This window comes from Phragmites australis, chromosome 15, assembly GCF_958298935.1.
Source record: "Phragmites australis chromosome 15, lpPhrAust1.1, whole genome shotgun sequence".
NCBI lineage: Eukaryota > Viridiplantae > Streptophyta > Magnoliopsida > Poales > Poaceae > Phragmites > Phragmites australis.
In genome coordinates this window covers 12223204-12242987 of record NC_084935.1, presented here as the reverse complement: position 1 = coordinate 12242987, position 19784 = coordinate 12223204, and the positions used below count along the sequence as shown (strand labels likewise).

Sequence of the window (19784 nt, the reverse complement as noted above, 5' to 3'; positions counted from 1 at the left end):
TGCAGCCCCTCCATTTCGTTCGAAAAAAAGCCGCCCCTCTCTCCTCCCTTAACCGCCACCGCATTACTGTAGCACTAGATTCCGGCTTCGTTAGAGGTGAACGCAAGTGCTTCAGTGGCCGTAAATTACTGTAGCACTAGAATTTGCTCGCTGGAGTTGGCCTAAGAGCATATGTAACTAATGTACTTAACTACCTCAAAAGAACTATATATACACAACAAAAAAATTTCACATACAAATGTGGAACAGCTAGCGGCGGACATCTAGCGAAACAGTTTTGTAATCTCCCTCCGCGTATGTGTTAGGATCCAGCATATGTGCCTAACGCTCACACGCTTGCAAAACGCATAAGCATATAATTAATTAAGACCATGTCGAATCAGTGCCTTATGTTCCAAAGCATAATATTATCCCTGACGCAGTGCATGTGCAAGGCTGCGGCTGTCCCCCGGAAGGTGCTAAACTTCAACAATACAATTCAAGACACATATTTGCATGGAGAGAGAGAGAGAGGGGGGACAACAGTAAAGTAGAGGACGGCAAGCCACCGACTGAGGTGGCACGGCTACTCAGCATGGCTGAGCTGCGCCTCCAAGTGCTCGCCTTCGTCATGGCCCTCGCAATCGCTGCCGTCAGCTGCGGCGGCTTCGAGTTCCAGGAGGCCACCGTCGACGCCATCCAGCTCGGCTTCAGGAACGGCAGCCTGACCTCCACGGCGCTCGTCCGGTTCTACCTGGACCAGATCGGCCGCCTCAACCCGCTGCTCCACGCTGTCATCGAGGTCAACCCAGACGCGCTCGCGCAGGCGGCGCGCGCCGACTCCGAGCGCTCCTCCGGCCGTTGCCCCAGCGGCGCCGGGGGGCTGCACGGCGTCCCCGTCCTGCTCAAGGACAACATCGCCACGCGCGACCGGCTCAACACGACGGCCGGCTCGCTCGCGCTGCTCGGCTCGGTGGTCAAGCGCGACGCCGGTGTGGCCAGCCGCCTCCGCCGCGCCGGCGCTGTGATCCTCGGCAAGGCCAACCCCTCTGAGTGGTCAAACTTCCGCCCCGTTGCTTCCGGGTGGAGCGCTCGCGGCGGCCAGACACTGGTAATTATTAATTAATCTCAACTTAACTTTTTTAAGGGTACATCATTGATGTTATACTACTTCAGTCAGAAATACTCGTTGTTATCTATATACATATATTTTAAACTCTGAGAACAATATATTTTTTAATACTTAGAATGCGAACAAAAGTCATATGTATAGGTTTTTCCCAAAAATACTTCTGTAATATCTTTTTTGAAACGGAAAACTGTACTTTTATAATATTATAAATTTATTTAGGTTTAATAGACATATTACAATAATAATTTATTGGTCAAGTTACGTTGTGAAACTATGTTTTGTATAAGAAAAATGCTAAGTATTTGTGACCGGAGAGGTATTTGTGCATCGTATATTTAATACATGTGAAATTATAGAATCCGTACGTTCTCTCCGCCACACCGTGTGGATCCAGCGCTGGGCCAGGTGTTGCTGCGGCGACGAACATGGCAGCGGTGACGCTAGGGTCGGAGACCGATGGCTCCATACTTTGCCCGTCATCCTGGAACTCCGTGGTTGGGATTAAGCCAACTGTTGGGCTGACAAGCCGATCTGGGGTCATCCCCATCACGCCTAGGCAAGATACTATTGGGTAAGCAAAACCGGTCACAACCTCCAAGTAGACAGTCTATTATAAATAAATAAATAAACATATATATATATATATATATATATGTATATATGCATATGTATATATACATATGTCTATCTAACACATATATGTACATGTATATGTGTATATACACACATATATATACATATAAATGTATATGTATATGTCTATCTAACACATGTATATGTGTACATATACACATGTATACATATACATGTATTAGAGATTTTCGGTTCGTCGGTTTTCTGGTTTCAGAATTAGTTTTTTTTATTTTGTAATAGAAATCTTACCGTTGTTAATTCCTCCAATTTTATAATATGTGATTTCTTGTTTTGTATTAAGGATTTTACTACCGTCAGTTTTCTTATTTTATGATATATGATTTCTGGTTTTGTAAAATGATTTTTTTTTTTATTACGGGCTGATTTGACAAGGTTAAGTTGGTCGGTGTGTTGAACACTCGTTGTGACATCAACATATTTCTAAATACTAAGCTTCAATCACTAATTTAGCGTATCTGTGAAGCCCAATAAAACAGCAACATCATGCAAATACTTTTCGAGATGAATCTCCGTGCATACTTTTCCATGTGTAAAACCCAAATATATGGCAAATTTGGAAATTTAGACAACATACGCGACCGTATTTGCGAAATTAGACAACATGTCGACGTATTTGCAAATATAGCACTCGTATTCGGTATCTCAAATACCGAAATTTGATTTTCGGAAACTGAAAATCCGAAAACACCGCGGGCCCACCGTATTCGGCAACTGAGGTGCCGAATACGGCACTGTGGGCCGTATTCGGCACCTCAGTTGCCGAATACAGCAGAGTACAGGGTGTATTCGGCAACTGAGGTGCCGAATACGGCCCACAGTGCCGTATTCGGCACCTCAGTTGCCGAATTTAGTGCATCATGTCACTTCCACGTCCTGTCGATGCTTTCGGTGTGTGCGTGCCAGCGGGATGCTGCTTTTGCGCTTAATAAAAAGCCCTGGCTCGCAGAAGAGAGAAGGGAGAAGAGAAGAGAAGAGAGCAGCAAAGGAGAGAATGGAGAAGAGAAGAGAGCAGCAAAGGAGAGAAGGGAGAAGAAAAGAGAGCAGCAGTGGAGAGAAGAGAGCAGCAGCGGAGCAACGCTAGGAGAAGCAGCTCGAGCAGTGGGGGCAGCCGGAGAGGATCAACGCGAGCAGCAGCCGCGCTCAATTTCCTTAAGGTAAGTTTTTAGATTACGTAGTTAATTAGTAATTATAATTAGATTTTTCTTAGTTCGTTCAGAAGTATATTAGTTATTTTGTCAGTATATTGTTAAATTCATTCAAGTACATTTGATTAATTATATTATTTTGGTAAATTGGAGTATTTAAATTAATGATTTAGTTGGGTTATATAATTTTTATTAGTAAGTGTGATTAGATTCTTTACTTAATATAGTAACATGAATTTACGTGATTTAATCTAGGTAATTAGTTTTATTGAAGTAATATAATTAATCAATTAACTTGATTAATTAGTTTAATCACTTAGGTTTGGTAGAACCGTAGAAGATAGTGTCCAGTAGCAACAAAGATGCATATTAGTTGTATATTGCACTATTTAATTAGTATTATTTTTGTACTTATTATTTATTACATGTATATTTATTTAGGAGATACGGTATGATTTTCCATATTTATTATGGAGAACGTCCCACAATTTTGCACGGGAGACTTGTAACAATTCAGAACTGCCAGCACATAGAGAGTTCGGTTGAGGTACCTATTGATCTAGATGGCCTGAAATCACATATTATGCGCCTTTTGCGTGTGAACCAGCAGTCCCATACTGTTGTCTTAGAGGGTGTACGGCCGCGGCTTGTTCCAAATAGCTCGGTTGTTGTCCATACGTTGTTCGAGATGAGTAGGAACAACGCATGGGCTTTATACTCACGCAAGGCATTGGAGGAGAACTTTGATATGGCGGTGTACGTAAACATAGTGTCACGACTGGTGCAAGGTGATGCAGTGACCACTGTGGAAGGCTCAAGCCAGGAGGTGATGCATGAAGAGGATGGAGGGCATGTCGGGGAGGGCAGTTCCAGTAGAGAGGGAGGTAGAGTGGACCCTGGTGAGGTCGATGCAGGATGCATGGATAATGAAGACGGTGGTAGCGGGGATGAAGAAGCTGCTGACAATGATGACCCGGTCCCGGCGATCCAGTACTTTCGTGGTACTGGGCTCCTGGAGTGTGTCGTCGTTGAGTATAACACCTTATCTAACTGGGGATACCAGAATAGCGACATTCAGGTCGGGCAACAGTTTCGTAACAGAGGGGAGGTCATCCACTTTATTAGCAACTATGCTGTAATAACAAGAAGGGACCACAAGTGCGCCCGGTCTAACCCTACGGAGTATGAGGTCAGGTGTACGAAGCACCCGAATTGCCTTTACTTCGTACGAGCACATCAGCCGAAATATGAGAACTATTTTGTGATTAGTAGACACACCCCACATACATGCAGCGAAGAGGCTATTAGGAATGTGAGCCACGCCGTTGATGCGAGGTTCGTAGCCCAACTCCTCATCACGCTTATTGGCACAGAAATTTGTTTGTCGCCAAAATCGATTATGGGGGAGGTGCACACTAAGACTGGCATGCTTATCAATTACCACACCGCGTGGCGAGCGAAGCAGAAGGCGTTGAAGATGCTGTTTGGAAGCTTCGAAGAGTCATACAACAATGCTCCGAGACTGCTGCAGAAGATTGCCATGACGAATCCAGGGACTCAGTGGGCCATGGCGGATGAGCCGATCAGGCTAGATGATGGGTCATATAGCACTACTAACCGATACCTCATTAGGTTATTCTGGTCCTTTGGACAATGCATCGAAGCATTCAGGCATTGTAGGCCGGTTGTATGCGTGGATGCCACATTTCTAAGCGGCAAGTTCCATGGTACCCTTATGACAGCAATGGCGGCAGATGCAAATAATCAGATCATTCCTCTCGCCTTTGCAATGGTTGAGAGTGAAAACAATGATAGTTGGCTGTGGTTCCTCACCTTGGTAAGGACACGTGTCGTGGGAAATAGGGAACGAGTTTGCGTCATCTCAGACCGCAACAAGGGTCTTCTGCATGCGTTGGACGTGCTGCATGATAGCACAAACTGCTCCATTGCATGGCCTGATATGGAGAGAAGATGGTGCATGCGACACTTGGGCGCGAACCTGTACACAAGGTACCGCAGCAAGTCGCTTGTAAAGAGATTCAAAGGGCTATGTCTTCAGAACCAGCAGGCGAAGTTCAACGAGATATGGAGAGAGTTAAATGAGACCACTCACAAGATGATGGCAGACCAGCAAGCAGGGGAGGATCAACTGCGGGCGCAAATGGTTGGGGGCCAAACTATCGTTAGTCGTTCACGTGGTACATTTAGCCAGTGGATAGCGAGGAAGCCGGCGGAGCGTTGGGCCCTTATCCATGACACTCATGGTGCCAGGTTAGCGCATAGAATTGTAATGATCATATTGTACCGATTCTTATGCAAATAGCCATTCTAAAATTATTGTATCCCATGTTAGGTACTCCATCATGACAACGAACATAGCGGAGGCGTTCAACAATGTCCTGAAGGGAGTACGGGGCCTCCCGTTGTGTGCCATTATTGAGCTCACATTCTACAGAACGGCGGACTACTTTCGAGACCGTGGTAATGCTGCTATGAAGTGCAGCACACGGTTTTCACCTAAGGTGGAGCAAATCATATCAAGAAGGAGGAGTAAAGCACACTTTCATCGGTCGAGGATCTACGACTTGGCCAACAATGACTTTGAGGTCATATGCCGCCGTAGGTATGCTCCAGGGTATAGCGCCGGGGACACCGTGCAGCAATGTCAACTTGGACCTAACGAGGTGAAGTGCACATGCAATAAGCCAAAACTGCACCATATCCCGTGCTCGCATGTCTTAGCCGCTTGCAGGGACATAGGTGGCAATGACGGATCACAGTACGTATCACCGTACTTCACGATCGATGCATTGAGGAGCACATGGCTTCCAAAGATGCGGTCCTTTAACATCGGAACCAACTACAAATCGATCGAGGGCCCTAAGTGGGTACCTTATCCACGAGCACGACGCACAGATCCTGGAAGGCCTAGATCTACGAGGCTGCAAGGTGACATGGATGAAGCAGATGCTGTTGATGGCCTTCGCAGGTGCAAACTTTGCAAACAACCTGGACATGACAGGAGGACTTGCCCGACCCGTCAGTAAACTATCAGCCCACTGTCAAACTGAACTGTCTTAGAGACTTTGTATTGTAAAATGTTATTCACCTGTTAGTTGTACTACTTATTGTGCATTATGTGGTTTGCACTGTACCCCTTTAGACAAGAAGTGACCATTGTATTGTAAATGTAATTTTATTTATTTATTTCGTGTTTCTTAAATATTCATGGATCCGTGTTTTGATGCAGAGACAGAGCGTAGGTAGTCAGTGAGCAAGAAATCTATGGCGGGATCCTCTAGTACAGGCTTTCCATGGACACCTGCAACGATCGCTATAGCACTTAATGCCTCCTTACAGGTTGTGCGCGAAGGAAACGATGATCCGTTAAAGGAGAACAACATAATCCAAGCCGTGGCGAAATTGCATGCAAGACCCATATGTTCTAGGTTAACCGCGCCACTCCAATGTGTAACCACCGAGGACCTTAGGGCCCTCTTGTATCACCGGCGTCAAATGTATCTGAGGGTCCGCGAACTGGCCGACCATCCTTCTGTGATAGGTTTCTCTAGGAGGCAAAGAACGATAGTAATATCGCCAGACCAGTATGCATCCCATATTCAGGTATGTCATATAAACATTTGGTCACCCTACTTATCTTATTTCCATTGATTCGAACGGTCCTCTTCTGCGTCAGGCTTTCCCGGAAGACGAACAGTTGATCAACAAAGAAATCTCACACTTCTTGACGATGTATATGCTTTTCGGCGGGGGTGTGATGCCAGGTTCGCGTAGAAGACAACGACAATCAGCGAATCAAAGGGGTACAGAGGCGACCTCTACGAATCATCCAGATAATGACGAGGACGAAGACGATGACGATTTCATGCCCCCCATGCCTAGACGTTCGAACAGAAATACAGGAGAAAGTTCTAGGAACACTGCAAGAGGACGTTCACGCACAACATCGAGATGCCATACAACTAATAGGGAAATAGGACGTGGTACCACCTCGGAGAAACCTCAAGATGATGACGACGACGACGATTTCATGCCACAACGACCCCGCCCTCCGAGGCTTCCATCTCCGGAGGACACCGATGACCCTGAAAATGATGATGGATTTGCTCGTACTCATTTTTACAACTTCTCAGAACCACCTCGGAGACGACAACCATCTTACCCGGATAGCTTTGACCATCGCACCTGGAATTCTTACGCTAATTTGCGTCGCCACTTTCCTTCGCCCTAAGCATCTATTGTAACCCTATATATTTTATTCCCTTAAGGCATGATATTATGTTCTTTAGGCGTATCGTACATGATAATGTTTGTTGTTGTTCGCTCTTTATGTGTAACCTCTGTACCGGGTTCCATGCTACTTATGCTTTACAACTACTATTGTTTCCTCTGTACTGAGAATTTCTTAAATTAATAATACAGTGAATAAGACAGAATAGGGATGACCTCGACATTAAAATCAATAATACATGTGTCATGACAAATTGTCCTGGCTACTCAACGGCGACGATGCCTCACACAATCTCCAGGCGTGTAAGCGTCTGGCGGGTGTGTGGCTCTCATCCCAGCAGCCTGCGCAGGCCCCTGCCTTGCGTGCCCTTAGTCGTCTTCATCATCATCTGCCTGCCCTGTGGGAACCCCACCGAACGTGTATCCCGCCCCGCTTACTCGGCTCTGCATGTACCATGCCGAAGGATCCTCGTGCGGAAGTGTGGACGGCCCTAGAACGTGCTCCGATGGAGTCCAGTGTGCCGAAGGCTCGCCATGCTGGTACCAATGTGAACTTCCAGGTTCATTGAGATCATGGGAGGACTGTCCGCCGAGTAGATCAGTGAAGGTGGCGGTCGCATGCATTGCAGCACCCCAGTCAAAAGCATTAGGGTCGCTCCAGCAAGGGGTCTGCTGCGTGTAGTCAACGACGTCCTCCTGATGAGTAGATGCTGCAACCGGAGGTGTCATCGTAGCTGGAGGTGCTAGTGAACCCAGCGTAACCTGCTCGGACGCAGGAGGCTGCGTGCACTCCTCGGCCTCAGCACCGGAACATGAGACATGACGCGCCGAAGCTGAAGATGTATGTCGTGATTCTGACCGGACGGGTTCCTCACGAGCACTAGATGACCGCCTGCTGTGGGAGGACCGCCTGCTGTGGGAGGCACGAGACGGGTCCATGGCATGTTGGTCGTACCCCCTCCATTGCGGGGCACACCCACCTAGACCACGTATAGCGTTTAGGAAGCGAGATCCTCTTGTCCTCATGTACTCCCGGAGAGGGTTACGATCCCTCTGCGATGATGACCTGCTTAGTTCCCCAAAAGGTTGATCCGCTTGCGTATGCATCTCATACGCCTCTTCAGTCTGTATAAGATGAGGGACATGTCAGTAATACACAGATTTTCCAAAGAAAACCAATATAAGTAACGCATCACTTACCACAACATGAAGTAGGCGGGCACGATCCTCGGGGAAGGGTCTGGGGCCCGGCTGTACAGGTCCGCTGAGTAAGGTGGCACGCGTGCGCGGACGGTACCAAGCAAGGTAGTCCCAGTACGTGGCCTCGTCGTATTGTCCAGCAGTAATGATGACATCCACCGCAGCTGATTTTGTCCACCTCCGTATGTACTCGGCATTCTTGGATGCCCAGTCCTGCGTGCCTCCGCCCCCCTTTGAGCTCCACCTGTACGTGACATAAACAGTTATAATTTGTTAACATGGATAACCAATGTACTAAGGCAACATACAATAACACACTTACTCGTGCGCCCGTCCGGCGTCTCGTGGTGCTGGAACAGGCACCACCTGTCGGTACCCGAACTGCCTCTGTACACGTTCTGGAGAATATACTTCCACGCAGTTCATGTACAACAAGAAGCATGTGGTCAACCATAAGTCTGCGTCACGGCTACAAGAGGATGCCAGGAGTCCACCATCTGCAATTTCTTTTACTCGTGCCATACGCCATGGATCCCAATCCACTAGATCAGCGCTAAGGATGTCCAGGTCACTTATCACCCTGGAGTAGTTACCATGGTCTTGCTGCTGACTCCATCTTAGCCTGGCATGAATCCACCGATATCCCATCGTTGGCCTTATGTCATCTGCAATGCCATCAGAGATGTGAACTGGGTAGTAGCACTTGAGCACCTAAGGTCTGGAAATCGGGAGGTACTCCCAACTCCATAACTGTAAGAGATGTAAGCACCCTATAATGGTTGCCTTCCTCTTTGTTCGCTGGGTTGCATCACACAATCCTCTGTAGGTTGCAGCCAACACTGCAGATCCCCAACTGTAAGATGTAGGCTCATAAGTATGTGACGCGAGGTGGGCTGCTAACCATACAATATGTGGGACGACATAATCGCCTGCCGTGTTGCAGAACATGATGCCTCCGAGCAGGACGTATAAGTACACCTCATAGTGTTACATAAGTGTATTCTCGTCCGCATCCAGTGGGCATGGACCGAATTGTGTCAGCCCATGAACCCAGGACATGGAGAGGCCAGCATCCTTCCCGTCGTATTGCACACCAAACCTATAAGATGCAGATGGTCAATGACACTTTAATAGCACTGTAATATTTTAAATGCATTACATAACAAATAATTACCTATCTGCAACATAACCCTTCCACTGCTCCCTTGCGGGTCGCGAAACTATTAACGGGGCACCCCTGATTGGCAGCCCGGTCAGCATGGCCACGTCCCGCAGTGTTACTGCCATCTCACCAAAAGGAAAGTGGAAAGTGTGTGTCTCAGGACGCCAGCGGTCGACGATACCTGTGAGCAGTGCCTCATCAATTGCCGGGAGAGGTGTCCTACCACCGACCTCCATGGGAGCTCCGGCCATCATGAGAGCGAAAGGTAGTAGTCCCGCCCGTGCGAGTGGCTCGTGGAATCGAGGGTCCAACTCCTTAATCTTGTGCACACTCCGGGCTCGTAACGGACCCAACTGCATGAGTTATCCAATACATGTACAACGTTAGTTCAAAATTCTCGTACGAATGAAATAGCACATATAAACGTGGTACCTGTTGTCCTGTGAATATCATCCTTCCCATATGGTTCTCGTCGTACCGCTGCTGAAGAAGCTCGGGAAGACCACCATGAGCCATGATAATGATTTAAGGCTTCATGGTTCAACAAATAGGTGAACAACAAATTAGAATATATTACAAGCTTCATAATATTGTATCTGCTAAACAAAGGTACACGTAATTTTTTCTAATTTTACCGGATAAGGACATTCATATAATTATACTAAGGACACAATCTAATTAAAATGTTGAAAGAAATTCATGATATCAAACTAATTAAATAATATAATTATATAGACTAATCAAATTCATATAATCAAACTAAGCATCGTAATTAATTAATCTAAGTACTCTAATTTATCAAAAAATTTAATTCATTTAATCTAATTAAATAAACTAAGTACTCTAATTAATTAATCTAAGTAATCTAATAACGTAATTAAATAATCTAATTTGTATAATCTAAGTACTCTAATTAAATAAACTAAGTACTCTAATTAAACTCTAAGTACTCTAATAACGTAATTAAATAATCTAATTTATATAATCAAAGTACTCTAATTTATCAAATTAATATAATTAAAAAAATGTAATTGAACGTAAAAGAGATTGATGCGACGCAGCAAAATCGGTCGGCCGGCATATTTCGGCAACTGAGGTGCCGAATACGGCCCACAGTGCCGTATTCGGTACCTCAGTTGCCGAATACGGTGGGCCCGCGGTGTTTTCGGATTTTCAGTTTCCGAAAATCAAATTTCGGTATTTGAGATACCGAATACGAGTGCTAGATTTGCAAATACGTCGACATGTTATCTATTTTCGCAAATACGGTCACGTATGTTGTCTAAATTTCCAAATTTGCCAAAAACATAAGAAGACACATGTAACCACGTTTATTAAAAAAAGACCTATGTTTATATATTTCTGACTAAAGGGTAATTAACGTTTGGTTGTCCTTGCAGACCAATGTGCCGTACCGTATCCGATGCCGTCCATGTGCTGGATGCCATCGTCGGCTACGATGCGCTTGATGCTGAGGCAACTGGAGCGGCCTCCGAGTACATCCCGCCTGGTGGGTACAGGCAGTTCCTAAAGACTGATGGATTGAAGGGCAAGAGGATCGGTGTCGCTAGTATGTTTTTCGCAGGGTACGATGATGTGCATCTGACGGTGTACGAGGAGCATCTCCACACAATGAGGTAACAGCTCGGGCTACAACAAAGTAACTTACTCTTTTTCCTAAGCATATACTGTATCTCCTCTTCTGACAGAATATCGATCATAGATAAACTGACAATCACTGCTCAATGTTTATTCGGTTTTCCACAAAATTGTTTGGTTCCTACGCTTCATGGAAGGCGACACGGCGCCACCTTGATCGATCTTGACATCGCAACAAACTTGACTGATCTGGGTATACAAGAGATGATTGCGATGTATGCAGAGTTCAAGTTGAGCATCAACGCGTATTTGTCAGACCTATTGTACTCCCCCGTCCGCTCCCTTGCAGAAGTCATAGCATTCAACAACGCACATCCTGTAGAGGTACACCGAATCCTTCACCTCGGGTTCTTATATCTTTAAAATTGCAGAATCAACAAGAATAGTTGCTATAAATTCTCAAGATGCTTGTGGTTAAACATCGATCGCTGTTAGCTGAAGCGAAACCACGAGTTGATCAGATGACGACGACGACGATGATGTTGGTTGCAGGAGAGGCTCAAGGATTTTGGGCAGCCCGACCTAATCGCGGCCGAGAAGACAAACGGCATCGGCGTCGCGGAGAGAGCCGCGATCCGACGGCTCGACCAGCTGTCCACCGACGGGTTGGAGAAGCTGATGAACCAGCACCAATTGGACGCAATCGTGGCGCCCAACAGCGACGCCTCCTCTGTCCTCGCCGTCGGCGGCTACCCCGGCATCGCCGTGCCGGCTGGCTACGACAAGCGGGGGGTCCCCTTTGGGATCTGCTTCGGTGGGCTCAAGGGCTACGAGCCGAGGCTGATCGAGATGGCTTTTGCGTTCGAGCAGGCGTCCAAAGTGAGAAAGCCGCCTGCTTTCAAGCGCTAGCTAGCGTCAATGGCATGTAGCAAGAAAATGCCAGAATAACTCCATGAAATAACCATCTTGTAATAACTTTAAAACTCTCGTCCTCTGTTCTGAACAGAACACATGATTATCGCAAATAAAAAGAATTCAGCAGGGACCAACGATTTGGTACAAGCATGGGTGCTTGCATACGACAGTGTATTATAGTCTAAAACTAAATCCAGGGAGAAGCAAAAATAGACACCACTCTAACGTGTTCTGAAGACAAAACAATTTATAACATAAGACGATGAGAATATAGCTCATGAATTTTTCAAACTTCAAGCTCCAGGTCATGAGATGATCAAAAGATATCTTCAGCATATATATATATATATATATATCTTCTGGAACAGTACCCTGCATCGTTAATAGCTTTTGTTAGCATGGAAAAATTAAGCGCTACCGAATATGCTACAAATCGCAGTTGAATAAGAAAAGTACCGTCAACAGTTCAATATAACTACTGATGAACTCATAGCCTTGGAATCTTTCTCATCACTCCCAGAAGCTTTGCCTACTACTGAATGAGCTTCTGTCGTTCGAACCTTGTGGTCTTGTTTCTGCACATCAAAAGTAAATTGAAGGTGCATAATACATGCCATGTTTCTAGAAATACATGTTCAATTGCCTTTCCCATTGCAATGTCTTGATCTCTCCCTAATCCTAGGTTGCTTATGATTATGCACTGACAGGAAAGTATAAAAAATTCATTAGAAGGAGTCATATGTTCCATCATATAGGAGAGAACAACCGTTTGTCTGAAATGATTGAATCCTATGAATACGCTAAATGGCCTATGTTCCTTGTTTTTTTTTTTTTTCAAAAGTAGTGTCCAAAGTCACAACACCACCCAAATTTGCATGGTTAATAGTCATTTTAGCATTAGCTAAAAATATATTTGTGATGATGAGTAGTGTAGAACTACCATAACTGGATATCCCAAGATTTTTCATTATTCTCGGGATATACCTTTATCTCTAGGAATGGAATTTCCGAACGCATGAAAACCATATGCAAATACATAGGATATCTCATAAATAGGAAAATTTATCTTTAAGAATAGGAAAGAAGACTCCAAAAGCTGTACGATGCCCATATGTATGTAGAGTCTGGGGTTTTGCTTAGATTATTCTGTCAAGAACAGTTTCGCCGTTTCGTCGGTTTGTGAGACCCCAACTCGTGAGATTAATCATTCATCTGCAATTTGGTTGCATTCTTCCTTGTTCTTGCTTGTGTTCTTCGATTCGCAGGCAAGGATTTTAGCCTTCTTGGCGAGGTCAACCGTGCAACGCCGGTTGATAACCAGAGGAGACGTGGTGCTGCGATTGCGGGGTTTCGGATCGTGTTGTTCGGAAGCCGGATCGACTTGTGTCTCGTTTCCACCAAATCGAGAGTTACCAGAACCTTTCGGAAGATCGGGAACCCTTGTTCATATTAAGTGGTATTCAGAGCTTCAGGTATACCGTCAGGTTCATATCTACCCTTAGTTTCGAGTGTTTTCGCCTTCGTTCCATAGTCCACTGCCATATCGTTTTTTTTTCCTGTCCTACAACCCTTCCGCGCCTTTAGCTTTTGCATATTTCAGTTTCAGAGTTCGTCGTGTTGAGTTTGTGTCCTGGTCAAGGTCTTGTTGCTGGTTAGGTCGTGTTAGAGTCCAGTTCGTGTGTTTTCCCCCACCGTTTCCATCAAACCCTAGCCTCCGTCGCATATTTTCCCCAATTTCTTCCCGTTTTGTCCTCTAATTCGGAGTCGTTTCTCAAATCGGGCATAACTTTCGCATACGAACTCCGTTTTCAGAAAAGTCATAGAGTTTTTCGCATCGAAACAGCGTTTCGGATCCGTTAGTCCCTTGCTTCATCGGGTTCGGCGAAATCAGAATTCCCAAATTCGCCTCCGAAGTTTGAGTTTTCAATTTCCAAATATTTTTCTCATTTTACGGCTGAACTTCAGAAAATTCTACAGGCCACGTCTTTCACTTGTTTAAGCTCAAATTTTCTGTGGTTCCCTCTTGTTTGCTCCTAAGTGAAAAAAAAATATCAAAAAAATAAAAAGAAAAAGTCGAATTTTCCCAAAAAAACAACGACAGCCCAAAAAAATAGAAAAAAGAGAGGGGCAAAAGAGAAACAATATCTAGAGGAGCACATAGAGAAGGGCAAAGTGAGCTGTGTTAGCGTGTGCTGTTTAGTTCTTTGTTTCTGTTGCTCTTGCTATCCATCACACTTGTTTCTCCACCTTGTTTAACACACATACTTGGTACTTGCAACACTTTAGGCCAGCAACGAGAACAAGTACTTGGGACTATAATTCAGCATTACTATCTGTTTCTGATTTGTGTTCCACATATACATATTTGTTCTCTTTGTGTGCCTTCCAAGCCCCACAGATTCTTCTGAACAGCACTGGTTTGCATCCCTGCAATCGCTCGCACGCCTTCCAGGTATCCTTTGCTTTGCTGGTAAGAACCCTGTTAAGAGCTTGGTAAGGTGTCTACCTTTGCTGATCTTGATTGAGAGGCACCACTCCATCTTTGTAGTACGATTATTAGGGATTACCTTCACTGTTTGTTGTTGTGTTTGTTTCCACAATGTCAGTTGAAGGAGATAAAACGCCAAAGGACTTCAAGGAGTGTGTCAGCCAAGAGCAGCTACAAGCTGTTGTAGACAATGCTCAGAAGGAGATGAGGGAGACAGTCATCAAGGCTGTAACTGAAGCGATAATTGAGATGAAACTCGCAAACGCGGTTGAGCGGGTGGACAAACGGTTATCCGAGCTCACCGACAGGGTAAATGCTTTGGAAAACCGTCCTGTGCACAACGAAGATGTGAATGGAAGCAACACCGGTGATGAGTTGTATGATGACGATGTTAATGTTGATCCAGCGGCGACATTGCAAAACAGATTACGGCGTCGTCTTCGCACTAACACCACAGGTATGGGTGGCGTTCCACATCACCACCACCATCGAGGTATGTATAATCGAGCTCCTGAAGATCCTTATGCTAAGGTTAAATTTACTATACCTTCTTTTTCGGGACATTATGATGCTGAGGGATATCTTGATTGGGAGATGACAGTAGAGCAAAAATTTAGTGCCCATCAAGTACCTGAACAACATAGAGTTAGACAAGCCACTAGTGAGTTTAAAGATTTTGCTATTATTTGGTGGACTGGTTTAGCTGCAGATGGTGCCACACCTCGTACATGGGAAGAGCTTAAGGTTCCTATGCGTGATAGATTTGTTCCCCCATCTTATCATAGAGACTTGCGTAAGAAATTGATGCGCTTAGAACAGGGAGATAAATCTGTGCAGGATTATTATGGTGAGCTTCAAAAGGGCTTGATGCGTTGTGGCATAGTAGAGGGAAACGAAGATTCTATTTGTCGATTTTATTCGGGTTTGAGACGTGAAATCCAGGATATTATTGATTATAAAGAATTTAACAATGTCAACCAGTTGTTTCAGTTTGCTATGCTTGCAGAGAAGGAGTTGCAGGGGCGTGAGCAGCAGGGCAAGTACAAGGCCAGCACCACATACACGCCGCGCACAGGACCATCCTTTGGGCTGTCCAAACCATCCACTTACAGGGCTCCCTCACCAGCGAGCAAGCAACAAGCAGCTACGGCACCAAATCCGGTCACTACACGACCTTCAGGCTTAGGTAAAAATTCTGTTTTGCAGGGACATTCCAAGAGTGCTTCCTCTGTTGCATCAACGGGATGCACCTCTGGCATTCAATGCCGTCGCTGCCATGGATTCGGTCATGTGCAGAAGGATTGCCCAAGTCAGCGGGCATACATTGCAACGGAAGATGGGTACATCAGCGCCTCTGACATTGAAGAAGAAGAAGAACCAGTTGTTGAGGAGAGCAACGAAATCTTGGGCAGTGATGACACAGCGACCTATAGGAGCATCATTGTGCAGCGGGCGCTCAGCACAAAGGTACAACAACCAGAGAAGCTGCAACGCCATAACTTGTTCCAGATTTTCTTCGTCATCCAAAATCGGCGAGCACGTGTCATCATCGATGGAGGTAGTTGTAATAATTTGGTGAGTTCAGATTTGGTCAAGAAGCTTGGCTTGACCACACGCCAACACCCCCATCCATATAATCTTCAGTGGTTTAATGATGCTGGAAAAGCTAAGGTAACACAAACTTGCAGAGTTTCTTTTTCCATTGGTTCCTATGCTGATTATGTTGACTGTGATGTGGTACCTATGGAAGCTTGCTCACTTTTATTGGGTCGACCTTGGGAATTTGATAATGATGCTATACACCATGGTAGAAGTAATACATATACTTTTATGCATAAAGGAAAGAAAATTACTTTGGTTCCTATGACCCCTGCTGAAATTGTACAAGCTGATAAAGAACGAGCTGCTAATTTGCGTGATACTAAATCTGAAAATCAGCAAGTTGCTAATTCTCTTTACCCACCTAAAAAGGATAAGTCTACACCTAGTTCTAAGGTAGAGGGCATAAAATTGAAGGGTGGTGTTATGCTTGCACTAAAAAGTGACCTTGCTGAAATTTCTAATAATGATATTTGCTACACCTTGGTTTGCAAACGAGTTTTGTATTCGCTTGATGATGTTATTAGTTCGATACCTCCTGCTGCCACTAACCTTTTGCAGGAGTATGAGGATGTTTTCCCAGCTGAGATACCCCCGGGACTGCCACCTATGAGAGGGATAGAGCATCAAATCGATTTGATCCCGGGAGCAACATTGCCAAATCGTGCTGCGTATCGAACCAATCCCGAGGAGACTAAGGAAATTCAGCAGCAAGTCCAAGAGCTTTTGGACCGCGGGTATGTACGTGAGAGCCTTAGTCCTTGTGCTGTTCCTGTGATTTTGGTTCCTAAGAAAGATGGTACTTGGCGTATGTGTGTTGATTGTAGAGCCATTAATAATATTACTATTCGATATCGCCATCCTATTCCTAGACTTGATGATATGCTTGATGAGTTGTGTGGCTCTATAATTTTTACAAAGATCGACTTGCGTAGTGGTTACCACCAAATTAGAATGAAACTTAGAGATGAATGGAAAACAGCTTTCAAAACTAAATTCGGATTATATGAGTGGTTAGTAATGCCTTTTGGTTTAACTAATGCACCTAGCACTTTCATGCGTTTGATGAATGAGGTTTTAAGAGCTTTTATTGGACGATTTGTGGTGGTTTACTTTGATGACATATTGATTTATAGCAAGTCTTTGGATGAATATATGGATCACTTACGTGCTGTTTTTAATGCTTTACGTGATGCACATTTATTTGGTAACCTTGAGAAGTGCATCTTTTGCACGGATCGAGTCTCTTTTCTTGGCTATGTTATTACTCCACAGGGAATTGAGGTGGATGAGATGAAAATTGAAGCCATAAAGAGTTGGCCGGTGCCCCAAAACATCAAACAGGTGAGAAGTTTTCTTGGACTTGCAGGTTTTTATCGTCGTTTCGTGAAGGATTTCAGCGCCATTGCTGCCCCCTTACACGAGTTGACAAAGAAAGGTGTGGTGTTCCATTGGGGTAAGGCACAAGAGGAGTCCTTTGACACTTTGAAGGACAAGCTTACGCACGCACCATTGCTGCAACTTCCAAATTTTGGTAAGACCTTTGAGCTAGAATGTGATGCTAGTGGAGTTGGCATTGGAGGTGTTTTGATGCAAGAAGGTAAGCCCGTTGCATACTTTAGCGAAAAATTGCATGGCCCTGTTCTTAATTACTCTACGTATGATAAGGAATTGTATGCACTTGTACGTTCTTTAGAGACGTGGCATCATTATTTGTGGCCTAAAGAATTTGTTATACATTCAGATCATGAATCGCTTAAGTATCTTCGTTCTCAAAATAATCTGAATCGTAGACATGCTAAGTTGGTTGAATTTATTGAATCTTTTCCTTATGTTATCAAACACAAGAAAGGGAAGGATAATATAATTGCTGATGCTTTGTCTAGACGATATGCTTTGTTGTCCCAACTTGATTATAGAAATTTTGGACTTGACTCAATAAAAGAACAATATGTGCTTGATCCTGATTTTAAAGATGTATTGCTGAACTGTAAAGAGGGACGTACATGGAACAAGTTTGTGATCAATGATGGATTTGTGTTTAGAGCTAACCGTCTATGCATTCCAGTTGGTTCCGTTCGTCTTTTGTTGTTGCAGGAAGCACATGGAGGAGGATTGATGGGACATTTTGGTGCTAAGAAGACGGAGGATATGTTGGCCACACATTTCTTTTGGCCAAAGATGAGGAGAGATGTTGAGCGGTTCGTGGCACGCTGTACCACATGTCAAAAGGCTAAGTCTCGCTTGAATCCACATGGTTTGTATATGCCTCTTCCTGTTCCTTCTATTCCTTGGGCAGATATTTCGATGGACTTTGTTTTGGGATTGCCTAGGACTAAGAGGGGGAGGGATATTATTTTTGTTGTTGTGGATCGTTTTTCTAAGATGGCACATTTTATACCTTGTCATAAAAGTGATGATGCCGTTTATATTGCTGACCTCTTTTTCAAAGAGATTGTTCGCTTGCATGGTATGCCTTCTACTATTGTTTCAGATCGCGACGCTAAATTTTTGAGTCACTTTTGGCGCACTCTATGGAATAAGTTGGGTACAAAACTATTGTTTTCTACTACTTGCCACCCACAAACTGATGGCCAAACGGAGGTAGTGAACCGCACTTTGGGTACCATGTTGAGAGCTATTTTGAAGAAAAATTTGAAGATGTGGGAAGAATGTTTGCCCCACGTGGAGTTTGCTTATAATCGGGTAACACATTCTACCACCAAGGTAAGTCCTTTTCAGGTAGTGTATGGTTTTACCCCTCGCGCTCCTATTGATCTTTTGCCTTTACCTACCACTGAAAGAACACATAGTGATGCTAGTGCACGTGCTGATTTTATTCGTAAGTTGCATGAAACAACTAAAATAAATATCGAAAAGATGAATGAAAAGTATAGAATTGCTGGTAGTGAAGGTAGGAAAGAAGTCAAACTTGAACCGGGTGATTTAGTGTGGTTACATTTAAGAAAAGATAGGTTTCCAGAGCTGCGTAAGTCTAAATTAATGCCAAGAGCTGCTGGTCCTTATAAGATAATTGAGAAAATAAATGATAATGCATATAAACTTGAGTTGCCACCCGAGTTCGGGGTTAGTCCTTCTTTTAACATTGCAGATTTGAAACCTTACTTGGGAGCCGATGATGAGCTTGAGTCGAGGACGACTCCAATTCAAGAGGGGGAGGATGATGAGGACATCACTCCCTCGGATACATACAATGATCCTCCATTGAACTTTCAAGGTCCAATCACAAGAGCTCGCGCACGACAATTAAATTTAGAGGTGAGCTTGTTCCTAAGCAACTCTTTATATAATTTTGAGAATAGATTACTACCTAATGATTATGTGTTGTTTAGGAATCATGGAGAGGACAAGGAAACACATAGAGGAAGGCTTGGAGGCGTGGAGGAGCAGCTAGGACGTCCAACAACAGCAGGAGGTCCAGTCCAACTCGAGTCCGAATCAGCCTCAGCCTCCAGGACCAGCGAGCAATAAAACGGACGCCCAGGACGCATCCGGACTCCGTTTTCGACGATTCACATATGGTTGGAAAGATAATTTCATAAGGAAACCAATGGCGTTGGTTTGAGGTCCAAATTCCTTCTGAGTCAACGGGAAACGTCGAAACAAGTCAGCGTCCAGAATCTGTCCCGGTGCTGCGTC

At 44.6% G+C, this 19784-nt stretch overlaps 2 protein-coding genes across 2 annotated transcripts; one reads left to right on the top strand and one right to left on the bottom strand.

The window, feature by feature from the left end:
* The first annotated feature begins 420 nt into the window (after positions 1 to 420).
* LOC133893289 (probable amidase At4g34880) lies at positions 421 to 12184 on the top strand. Its single transcript, XM_062334277.1, has 5 exons — positions 421 to 1090; positions 1468 to 1682; positions 10924 to 11160; positions 11320 to 11506; positions 11675 to 12184. Exons 1-5 carry the CDS (start codon positions 575 to 577, stop codon positions 12029 to 12031), a joined length of 1512 nt encoding a protein of 503 aa, XP_062190261.1. The 5' UTR covers positions 421 to 574; the 3' UTR covers positions 12032 to 12184.
* LOC133892933 (uncharacterized) lies at positions 7596 to 9334 on the bottom strand. The gene is made up of 4 exons (XM_062333924.1): positions 8684 to 9334; positions 8362 to 8605; positions 8228 to 8286; positions 7596 to 7605 (listed from the first exon to the last, which is right to left on the bottom strand). The coding sequence occupies exons 1-4, from the start codon at positions 9007 to 9009 to the stop codon at positions 7596 to 7598; spliced, it is 639 nt and encodes a 212-aa protein (XP_062189908.1). The 5' UTR covers positions 9010 to 9334.
* Positions 12185 to 19784: the final 7600 nt, after the last annotated feature.

Excerpts from the sequence above, each read along its gene's own strand:
- LOC133893289 (XM_062334277.1), top strand. The coding sequence starts at position 575 with ATGGCTGAGCTGCGCCTCCAAGTGCTCGCCTTCGTCATGGCCCTCGCA. Across the intron at positions 1,683-10,923 it reads CCTAGGCAAGATACTATTGG|ACCAATGTGCCGTACCGTAT; the intron begins GTAAGCAAAACC and ends TTGTCCTTGCAG. Across the intron at positions 11,161-11,319 it reads GAGCATCTCCACACAATGAG|GCGACACGGCGCCACCTTGA; the intron begins GTAACAGCTCGG and ends GCTTCATGGAAG.
- LOC133892933 (XM_062333924.1), bottom strand. The coding sequence starts at position 9,009 with ATGGGATATCGGTGGATTCATGCCAGGCTAAGATGGAGTCAGCAGCAA. Across the intron at positions 8,606-8,683 it reads GACGCCGGACGGGCGCACGA|GTGGAGCTCAAAGGGGGGCG; the intron begins GTAAGTGTGTTA and ends TGTCACGTACAG. Across the intron at positions 8,287-8,361 it reads CCCGCCTACTTCATGTTGTG|ACTGAAGAGGCGTATGAGAT; the intron begins GTAAGTGATGCG and ends CATCTTATACAG.